The sequence below is a fragment of the Strongylocentrotus purpuratus genome, unplaced genomic scaffold, assembly GCF_000002235.5.
Source record: "Strongylocentrotus purpuratus isolate Spur 01 unplaced genomic scaffold, Spur_5.0 spur5_scaffold_13, whole genome shotgun sequence".
In the NCBI taxonomy this organism is placed as follows: Eukaryota; Metazoa; Echinodermata; class Echinoidea; order Camarodonta; family Strongylocentrotidae; genus Strongylocentrotus; species Strongylocentrotus purpuratus.
In genome coordinates this window covers 8,835,261-8,846,811 of record NW_022145598.1, presented here as the reverse complement: position 1 = coordinate 8,846,811, position 11,551 = coordinate 8,835,261, and the positions used below count along the sequence as shown (strand labels likewise).

The 11,551-nt window shown below is 39.9% G+C and overlaps 1 protein-coding gene across 1 annotated transcript; it reads right to left on the bottom strand.

Moving 5' to 3' along the window:
- Window positions 1–420: 420 nt before the first annotated feature.
- LOC115923376 (monocarboxylate transporter 6-like) lies at window positions 421–11,288 on the bottom strand. The gene is made up of 4 exons (XM_030983869.1): window positions 11,086–11,288; window positions 9,659–9,780; window positions 1,598–1,868; window positions 421–956 (listed from the first exon to the last, which is right to left on the bottom strand). Exons 1-4 carry the CDS (start codon window positions 11,279–11,281, stop codon window positions 421–423), a joined length of 1,125 nt encoding a protein of 374 aa, XP_030839729.1. The 5' UTR covers window positions 11,282–11,288.
- Between the last annotated feature and the right edge of the window lie 263 nt (window positions 11,289–11,551).

Genomic DNA, 11,551 nt, shown 5'->3' with positions numbered 1-11,551 from the left:
GGGACTACCCTATATCTCTCACAGACCATGAGAGAAACAAATTTACCAAATATATGAATTAGTAGGCGGTTTCCCGGCAAAGTTGTTATCATCATGTATTAGTCAAAACATATTCTTTCACATGATTGGTAATGAGAGCTTCCATTTCATTTTTTAAAATTGGGACGTTTCCAATACTGGTCTTTACCTTTAATATCATTCAAAATCAACTGTTAGAATCTCGGGGAGAATGAATATTTGGAATAAATCTTATCAAATCAATCTTTTCGCTCTAATGAAGGTTGTAAATCAGATTTTAACCTTTCTGGAAACAACCTGAAAAAAAAAACTATTTTCATTCAATTCAAGCTAATTTAAAAGAATATTTGTTTATATTGTGATTGCTTACACAAAAAGATATTTTAATGGCTAATTTACATTTTACGTTGTTGGTGATTCCTTACCACTCAAATAGCCACCAAGAATCATCCCGAATCCGATAAAAAATTGGTCGACTGCAAACGCGACATCATACTTTTGGGAAGACGCTCTATCCCTCACGATCAGCTGACTCAACACCGCCTTCCCTGCTATTGCCACGGAGGAGATACATGTAGTCACCAACATGGCGTAGTAGTTGACGAAATATACATTGCACAGAAGAGCAGCGATGTCCAAGATTGTAGCGAAGAGAAAGAGGTCGACAGGTTTGACGAGGCTGTTGGTAAGGGAACCAACAGCAACCCTGCTTAAGGCATTCCCTATTGCAGCTGAGAAAGTGATGATAATGGTGTTCCGGACCGAGATTCCCCTCTGCAGAGCATGCGGTACAAGAAAGGAGTGCCAACCACTCCAAACTATATGCGACGCCAAGGTAACACCATATACCAAAATAAATATAGGATCCACGTACAAATCAGATTGGCGAAGACTGTTGGTGATCCTACGAAAAATTCCGTTGTCGTCTCTGTTTTCATCTTTAAAGAAGAGTTAATTAAAAAGGCCATAAAAAAAGAGGTTTAATGTCCGAAACACATTTGGAACGATATCACCTTTTACATCGCACACTACATATGTTATATGTAGGTCTCTCATTAATTTTATGATAATGATTATTACATATGAAATAATAAAAAAATGAACATCAAATCTACAATTCCCTTCTCTGGTCGAAGGTCATAATATCATCTCAAGAGTTAGACCTTTGTATGGTTATTGTGATGTATATAGTAAGTTTCCTGATCTCATCACATTTCATCGTTAGTAGGCGGGGCAAAACCCTCATCCATGTCCATAAAATGATCTGTTTCCGAGATGGCGCATATTAATTAGCATCAAAGCATGTATGTTAAAGTCGGACAAGGTTACGTATTGTCGACAATGATTTATAATTTATACCAGTCTTCGTAGACTAACCAGTCCCGGCAAGAGCACACGAGACTAACAGCCCACGAGACCGACAATGTAGGTCTATCGAATCTTCGAGCAAACTGTCGACATGGTTAAATGCCGACGAGAACAAAATGGCCACAAGACCGACATACTGGTCTTTTTGGCCCTGTTGAAGGTCCACGAGACCGACATTGTCGCTCTAATAGGATTTTCCGATTGAACTCACCTGTTATGTCCTGACTTGTGCTGGTGTTGCATTCTTCTCCCTTGGGAGAACTTGGGACACTCTGAAAACCATTTCTCTGTGTGCTACTCTCATCTAATTCCAACTTAATTGCCATGCCAACTGGGATAATATGTGCCATCAGAGCGCTTATGATGAGCAGTCCACCTCTCCAACCGTATGCTTGACGTAAGAATTCAGCTAAGAGCGGTAACAGAACCATTCCGGCACCATATCCAGTCAAACCAAGGCTGAAAAGTAGGTTGTAATTCTCCTTAGCAAAACGATGCAATGTCATGATACAACATATATTAACCATACAATATCCAAGACCTGTTCATTGAATAGAAAAGAGATGGGGCCTTTTACATTTAATCATCATATCCAAATATATTGCAAAATGTACAAGAAAAAATGTCTTACTCCACGTTTTAGGGAAGGTATATAATAATGTATTGATTTATTGATTTGTTTTTTTATTTCTGATATTTAGACGAGGTGGCTCATTAGCATCAATAATGGTAGTCTTTTATGAAGCCCTGTTAAACATAATGAGGTACATTATAGTTTAACAAAATATATATAATAATATTTTAATTGATAACAAAATCTTGAACATAAATTCATAACACCAATAAACAATAGGTAAGGACATGCATGAACATATAAACAGAGTATTTGGTATCCTCGCAATATAAACATAATTGTTTGTTTGCTTTGTTTTGCTTTGCTTTTTTTGTTCAAGAAAACGTTGTTGCATATAATATTTTAATTTAACATTATAGGATAGACAGTAATTAGTTTTTAAATCCGATGTAAAGTAACTATTAGCATATTCCAGTAAGTATTAGACCTTGAAAAAGGGCAACATATACTTTGAGATTTTAATTGTTATATACATATTTACAACACCAACTAAAATTACAGGAGAGTAAATTACTGAATAATATGAACAATTAATGCATGTAATCTAGTATTAAAGCAATTGAATGGACACTCTTTAATAACATTAAAAATATAAATGTATATATAACTGATAACAAATTGTATGAAATCATTCTTTAAGTTTGAAAAGCATTATATTATCTTACATTCAAGATTCTTGCTTTCTGGTTAATAGGCAGAAGTGCGGGCTTTTTCGCTATTGGACCGTTACGTATAAATTACCAGGCAATAGCAAACACTTCAGCGCGGGCAATCGTTTCTTTTGTGCGTCAAACGTTAAAAAATGGGAGTTGTTGCTACCTTGTTTGGCGTTCAACAATAGGGACTTTTAGATTGAGTGGACGAGAACACGACGAACGCCGACTGATCATGCGTGTCAACGTACTCAACTGCCCATATTGACTACAATTAGAAATCTTTTAGATTGCACTCGACGATATACATTCATGCAGGAAGTAACACTATGAATATGATGGACAAAGACAGAGGACAAAACATACAGTTCCTCATTCTACCCTCAAAAATTGCTGTGAATATGCATGTGACACCTGTTCTACACATTTTTACATGATAGCAGGGAAGGGATGTTCCTTTGTCTACCTGAGGAACTGTATGCGCACGCGGCGTTGCCTCCTCCTGTTGGGTCCAAGCTACTGTAGACTCCACGTCTTGGTTTTTACTTGCACGTCCACCGTTTTATTGTAAATAATAGACATCATTCACTGTTTTGAATTACTTCATGCACTGTCACTATGCCAGCACGTTGCACGGACATCCCAGTTTAGCTGTATGATAGCTGCCATCGGGATTATCTCTACAAGTAACAAGTAAGTACAAAACAACATCCCTTCACTGCTATTATGTAAAAATGTGTGGAACAGGTGAATATGCATGTGACACCATTATACACATTTTCACATAATAGCAGGGAAGGGATGTTCCTTTGTCTACCTGACGAACTGTGTACGCACGCGGCATAATAAAACCGTACTAGTAGTAGGAGACCAGCCTGTAGGTCCCGTGACCAATCTCTGGGAACAAAGGTTTGAAAGTGTTTTTATGTTCCCTGATGAATACCGAACAATTTTGACTTGGGCTGCCCCCTTGAATGCAGGCATTTTCGTGAGGGGTCAACAAAGGTCACACAGGGATAGAAATTCAAATAGTTCCAATCGTATCAATATGCATATCAAATTACTCGTCTGGTCATGAGGATCCCAAAATGTATAGTTTGCTATACCTCCGACCTTAAATGAGGGCGCTATGATAAAAAAAACGTTGAAAGGTCAACACACTTTTGACTGGTGGTCAAATTCACCAACACATTGAACCTTATTAAATTGCATATCAAATTACTCGTCTGGTCATAAGGATTCCAAAAATGCATAGGTTGTTATACCTCCGACTTTTACCTTTGTGTAAATAATAAAAGGTCCACGGGCGTGGTTGTTAGAAGCTAAAACTACATATAACTCTCTCCAATTTTGCAGGGGGAGAGCCTTTGTTGGGAGTCTTTAATAATAAAAGGGATAAATCCTTCACTGAATAGGGATTCTTGCTATATGTTACCTTTCTTCGCTCCAGTGATCTCGAGGCAGCAGACAGCAAGAAATTGTGTAAAGAATTTGCTGTTGCCGGGAGTCTTGCATGGGGCGGAGCCCCAGGAAGTTCTTGAACTTTAAAAAAAATTAGGAAATTCCAAATAGTCGTCATGAGCGATATAAATTGTAATTTCCTCCTTGAGAGTCACATAACCCCTTTCATTTCATTTTAGAATTTAACCTCTCTTTCTCTCTTAAAGACAATTTCATATAACTTCTGTTTTCGTATTGTTGTACTTTCGTCCGCAGACTAATTAAGCACATGTCGAGCCAACTCAGTCGGAAATGTAATATGTAGGCCTAAGTGTAAAGTTAAGTTTCATGTTCTTCCATTTTTCTTTCTTTCTTTCTTTCTCTCCCTCTCTCTGTCTCTCTCCTTTTCCTCTATCTTCTTTTTTAAAAACATTATTCTTTCTTTTCTTCTCATTTTCTGTGTGTGACATGCGTTACGCGTACGTCTATCAATGTCTTAATATGGTAGATTTACATTTTGATGTTTCCCTTTGTAGGTGCACCTTATATTCCGGAAAGTGCCCTATTTTGATGGTGCCCCCCCCCATGTATTGATCTCGATAAAAAAATAATAACTTTCTCATTAATTCTATTTCCAATATATCTAATACTTGCACTAATCTCCAATTTTAAAAAAAAATTGTCTACTTTCTCTCAAGACAACATTATATAAAGGATTCATTAACGCAAGGCTATCTCGCGAGTAATCTCTCAATTTCTAACTTCCTGCTTTCCTCATCTCCCAGTCTCCCTTGCTTTAATATTCCTCGTTACTTCATTCCAATTGAACTCCAACTTAATTGATGTTATACACTGTATCTATTCTTCAACTACAGGTAGATGCAAATGTTACTCAAAATCCATTATATAAATCACACTCAGGATACAGCCAATTGACAAGAATTGCTTCAATCTATATTTTACATGTATCATTAATATATGGTTTTACAATGGATATGGTGATGAGTTGTCTAGGTAACATGTTGATGTGTTTGTTAAAATGTATTACCATGGTGCATCTTCTTGGTTACAAAAAAAATATGTGTATGTATTAACGTAAGTTCGTGCCTTTACATATCACAGTAGAAATCAATGTTTTATATTTGATGCAGAATAATATTAATATTTGGAGATTAGAAACACAAACAGTTTCCATAACCGTTCAAGTGTTTCAAGAAAAAGTTAAGCAAACTTTCTCCTGGATGTAAATTCACACTAGCGTATAGCACTAGCGAGCTCTCCGATCCAGGCTAGACTCTTCGCGAGCGGTTTCATGGGAATTTTAAGCGGTTTCATTGGAATTAATCGAGAAATTCCCCTCGCTAGCGTGTAAATAAAAAAATACGCCGGTGTGGTAGGCGATTTGTTCCGGGTTCCGAGGAACAAATCGGCGCGCCGATTTGTTCCGAGGAACGAATCTACTGGATCGACTCGTTCGCAGATACGTTCGAAAGCCGCCGTTCTTATCCGACATTGGCCGAACGTTTCTGCTTATATAATCGCGTATATTTTTATTACTTGTGTCGAATAAACATGGTAAAAATAAATTTTAGCTTTATCTTGATACTTTTGTATTTATTGTTGGAATGAAAACCAATATTATTTTTTTTGAAATATTACTTAATAATAAGGTTTATAACCTCGTACGGAATTACCCGCGCGCGGTACGAAAAATAAATAAATAAATAACCTACTGACTAGTATATGCGCATAGAGTACATGTATATCATATGCATGCACGCACGTGCATACTCGGCACGGGGGGGGGGGGGGGTGGGGGGGGCAGGCGATAGTTTTCTGATATTAGGCCTACATAGCCCCCCCCCCCCCCCCCCATTCCGCTACATACAGTGGCAGATCTGTTGCGCCCCCTTGTTTGGAAACCACTAATTTCACGTACATTTTCACGTAACGTGAAAATGTACGTGAAATTAGTGGTTTCCAAACAAGGGGGCGCAACAGATCTGCCACTGTATGTAGCGGAATGGGGGGGGGGGGTATAGACACACTATGCTATGGCTCTGTTTAACACTAACTTTTGTCGGCTAGTACCAAGGGTTGAAAATTCAACAAAATATGTCGGGTTTTTCTTTTATTTCTTTTTTTTTTTATTCTGCCGGACACGTCTTTTACTTGAGGAATTTTCTTTCTCTTCTTTTCTTCTTTTTTTTTTTTTATTGGTCCTTCTTAATTATCAGCTCGACCACTTTTTGTGTTGACCCCGGCCCCCCCCCCCCCACCCCCCCCCGCATCTCTTTCATTTAAACTACATGTACATCATTCATGCAGCCAACATGCATAATTAGATTCTGTGATGAAGCCCGGTAATAGGTGGTTGACGTAACACGATATCATATAAAGCAGCATTCAAACCAAATTAGAAGGCCTGATTAGAAAACACCCCGACATCTGCTTTTACAGGCAAACTAAGCCTATGGCAACAACTGCCCTTTTTGCTAGACCCGACCCAGTCCCCGTCGCTTCGCGACGGCGCTGTCTATAGTTACTGTTTGTGGTCAATCATTGGCCGCAATTATCAACATATTTGAACAACGGGAATCTGCATTTCTATACAAAGTTCTCAAATTGGCAATCGTTGGTGTAGCTAATTTGGAGAAGTTTGATTGGTTGCAAAGGCCGACCAGAATAGTTCATTTTGCTTTAGGGGTGTACCATGGCGTGTATTCAATAATACGTGAGCACGCACGCTCTCCGATGAGATTCGGAACGGATCGGCGGCTAAATATCCCGCCGATTGGTTCCACGGAATGAATCGCCTGGCCGGAACCGATCGCCTGTGACTAGCGGAACGAATCTACGAATCCGGAACAAATCGGCGGGTATATATCCAGGCGATCGGTTCCGGAGGAACCGATCGCCTGCACGGAACAAATCGCCTATGACACCGGCCATACGTAAATGGCAGTGACGGTAACGACGGATTAGGAGAAGGGGTGCATACGTTAACTACAAGCGTATTGGGGATGATCATACTATCATAGAGTGTGCATTCTGGGTCGGAATCCAGCATAATGGCCCGAATTCACAAAGCAAGGTTTGAGCTCAGACCAAGGTTTGAGCTCAAACCTCCTTTTGTTTCGCCAAATCTCCTTTTGTTCTTTACAAACCAGGTTTGTAAAAAACGCGTAAAACGCGTCATATGACGTACGAAAACCAAGGTTTGTCGACAAACCTCCTTTGTGAATTCGGGCCATAATATTTATAAAAAAGAGGTTCACATAAAAGCACTCATGATAAAGCCGCGCCCGGCCCCTACAACATCATTTTGGATTTTCAGATGATGGGGCGGGTGGCAGGGGTAGGGGGCAAAGTTCGCCCCACTCTTCAAGTACCCCCCCCCCCCCCCCAAAGGGCCACTTTTACTTTATAAAGAAGTGCCCCTTCCCCTTTTTAACTCGGATAAGCGCACATTTCCTCAACACATGTGCCCCCTTTCCTATCTGATAAGGGCTATTTAGAAAAATGAGACCCTTCATAAATAGAAAGTGTCCCTTTTCATCTCTGGTAAATGACCATTTTCATATATGAGAAGTTAATTCTTTTCACTTCAGTGCGCTCTTCACCTCCGATAATTGCCCCTATTCAAATCTGAGAGATGCTCGTTTTACTTTGAAAAGTACCCCTTCCCCTCCTGATAAGAACTCTTTTCATCTATGATGGGTGCCCATTTTCACCTTTGCTAACTGCCCTTTTATTTTGAATCGTGCCCCCTTTCCTTTCTAATAAGGGACCTATCCCCTTTTCATAAATGCCCCTTTTCACTTCTGATAAATTAATTTCTGATGGATGCCCCTTTTCCGTCGACAAATACCCATTTCCCATACTCATAAGTGCCCTATCTCATTTCTGGTGAGTGCCTCCTTTCAGGTGTAAGAAGTGCCCCGTTTGAACCTTTGATAATTACTCTTTGTACCTTGACACATGCTCCTTTTCTTTTCTAATAAGTGTCTTTATCCCTTTCGATTTGTATCCCCTTAACCTCTCATCATCGGGCACGTAGGCACGGGGGGGGGGCACGTGCCCCCCTAACCTGCTCATCATTAGTCTTGCACCTAATTTAAAGCGACTAAGAGTAATTTCCCCTAAAGCTCGCTCGCTCCCTCGCATTTATAGATGATACAATTATATGTCACTTTAAAACAAATGTTTTTTCAGTCTTCCGTGATGCTTATAACCCACCATGATTTGTTTTTTTCCTCTTAATTTTTCACTCTGCGACCTCACAGACCTTACATTTTTTTCTCGCTCGCTTTGCTCGCTCACAAACGAATATTCAGACAATCACACCCAGCCGAAAGTGTGATGCTTAAGCAATATCTTGTATGATAAAGAAAATCAAACATTGAAATCGTCCCTGATAATGGAATCACAATGAAAGGGTATATACCAATGTCTAAAAAAAAATGTATATTTTCGCTTTGTAGTTGCCCTTTTTTGTTGGTGCTTTCCACTTTGGAAATAGCTCCGCCGCCCCTGCTTACGCATTAGCGCCAGCGTTAATTTCACGCTTGCGCGCACAGGGGGTGTCTATGTGTGTGTGTGTGTGGGGGGGGGGGGAGGGGGTTCCTCTCTAGCTCTGAAGCTGATTTTTTTTTTTTACCTGGATTCGTGCGATTCGATTGATACTTTTAGAGGGAGTCTGAGGGGTGGTGTGCCCCCCTCTGAAGCTGACATTTTTTTGGATTTTTGAAACTGGATTCGTGCGTTTTGGTTAATACTTTTTTGGGGAGTCTGATTTGATTTCAAAACACCTGCAGTTAATGCGGGATGGGTTGCAACCTCTCTTTCCCCGAAAATTTAAAAATTACCAATATGCATTTGTTATATCTTATCTCGTATATTTTGGTGACAATTAACACTTTTCACAACATACATAAGCTCAAATTTCCGCTCATTCGCCAAATTATTAAACCAGGAAATAAATATTGAGGCAAGAGGCTTTAGCCCCCACTGATGGAAATGTCAAAAAAATTGCGAGCGAGCATAACATGAAAACGGGGAATGTTGATATCGGACAAAAGATGTGACGTGAGCATGTCCCCTTTCCAAAATAATTGTGCCCGTTTGTAGGCACCAGTACACTATTAAAGTACAGTGCTTCTAATATGACCCTGTCAGTATTGGTAAGTTTAAATAACGGTCTGCGCGAATTTCGAATTTCCCCCCCCCCCCCCCCCCCCCCCCCCCCCCCCCCCCCCCCTATTGGAAAATCCTGGATCCGCGCCTGAGATGTGCTACATTTTACTGCGATTTTTCTTTTTATTATTCTGACATCAAGACAGTTAAAATAATGGCTCACAAAAGTCCTTTATTATTATCTTCAAATTAGTGATTTGATGAGAGTAAGTTAATTTAATCTCCCCTTCTAACTGTTTACGAAAAACTATAATGTAATCAACTGTAAGGTTTAAACAAAGAAAGGTCTTTCAACATTGTTAGTAGGTTTGGTGCACAGTTTCTTACCGGTAATTGACGGATAAATTACCATTTGGGCGTTGCTGGTTGCCATGGATGTCAAAGCCACGCCTATTGGAGGGAGACATGTACCAGATATCAGAAGCAGACGACGAGTCGAATGGTGACGATAGAGGGCAGCAAGGAAAGGAGCTGTATGCAGACAAGAACACTCTCGGGCTCAGTATTGTAATTGATATACAGTGTCTAAAATACATCAAATAGTTATCATCAAATGAATATACGTTTACACAATATATTACAATAATATTATTATCGATTATTTAGGACAGCTATGAGCACAAAAAAAATACCATTGAGCATATCAAAAAAAGATTGTGAAAGGAAACATAGCTTTCTGTTTTAAGGAGGGAGGTGTGACGCGCCTGCGTGTGCTTGGAGCCAAGACTAGTTAATAAAGTGTTCGTTATCGCAGAAATCTTGACACGTAGACATTAGCATCCTGACTGTTATGTTTTGGGAGTTATTGTGGCGGTTTTGGGATGTGTAATGCTTGTCTTTGGTGGCGAATCAGATTGTCGTGGTTTTGTGTTGCCTATTATCGGTGGCAGTGCCCCTTTCCCCCAGAAAGCGTCCTTTTTTGTTGTTGCCTCCCCCTGTACATATTATTTTTGAATATAAATTCGGCGAAACATTGCTGCGACCAGCTACAATGTAGTTAGCTCAAGCGAGCAGCATACATGTATCTAGATGTATTATTATGCAAAGGGGCGCGCTGTGCGCAACGACTCATTTTTCAGTAGCTTAGGCACCGTGTTACGCTTTAAGACCTCAACAGCCCAGGCAGTGAACTATGCTCTCGAATTCGTTCTTCAATGACTGGAAGGTTTTACGAAGACCTTGAGGAGTAATAATTTGATGAAGCAAGTATATACCTCTCTTATACATTTTTGTACATGACATATTCATAATTCCTGCAAAGTTCTACAGCATTTGATGCTGGCTGCAAAAGGGACACAGTATCTTTAATTGCACATTAAATGTGTATATAATTTATTAAACCTATGTATATCTGAAAAATGTAAATTTTGAGAAAAGTCGGGCAACGAATTAACAATACAACTATTTTTTTAAAAGAGGTAATACTGACGCATGAGATTGTAGTCCCGTTGATTCACGCACATGCCAATGTCAACGTACACAATCGTAGGCATACAAAGTTTACGTTATTGTTTCATGCTACTACCTACTCTTGTCCCTCACACATTAAACTATCTTGTCTTACTATGTTTAACGATATTGTCCTACGTTTATTGTAGTGATCCACTATCTAAATCGCTCAAAACTCTTGATAAATGATCCCCTAACTCCAGCGGTGAGGTAGTTGATTATTGTGTAGCGAATCATCAAAAGTGCAACGTGCATGACGATTTTAGAGATGATTTGGAAAAGGATTGGAGTGGTCGCAGTAGGAATAGTTGAGATTTAGATTCTCACCTGGTAAGTGGCAGAATGCATTGAGGAGACCAAGAGCAATTCCGAGATCCGTCGATGTCGTTCCAAGACTTTTGTTGATATCTTCCAAGTAAATTCCAATGGTCTTCATAATACCCACAGTACCGGATGTCCTTAAGAAGGTACACACCACCAAAGGTAAACTGGGGGAAGTTAAAATATCATGAACACGACCCATGGTACAGGCGCGGATCCAGGATTTCTTAGGGGAGGGGACCCAACTTTTTTTTTTTTTTGCTCCCGAAAATTTGAAAATCGCGCCGGCCGAAAAGTCGCTCAGTGGGGGGGGGGGGGGGGGGGGGGGGGGGGGGGGGGGGGTAGTGAGCACATTTTTTTTTTTGATCCTCAAAAAAATTTCAATTTGCACCCCCCCCCCCTTGAGCGCCAGGGGGGGCCCAACCCCTAAAAAGGTAAAAATCACGTGATTTTACATGATTTTTTTCTCAAG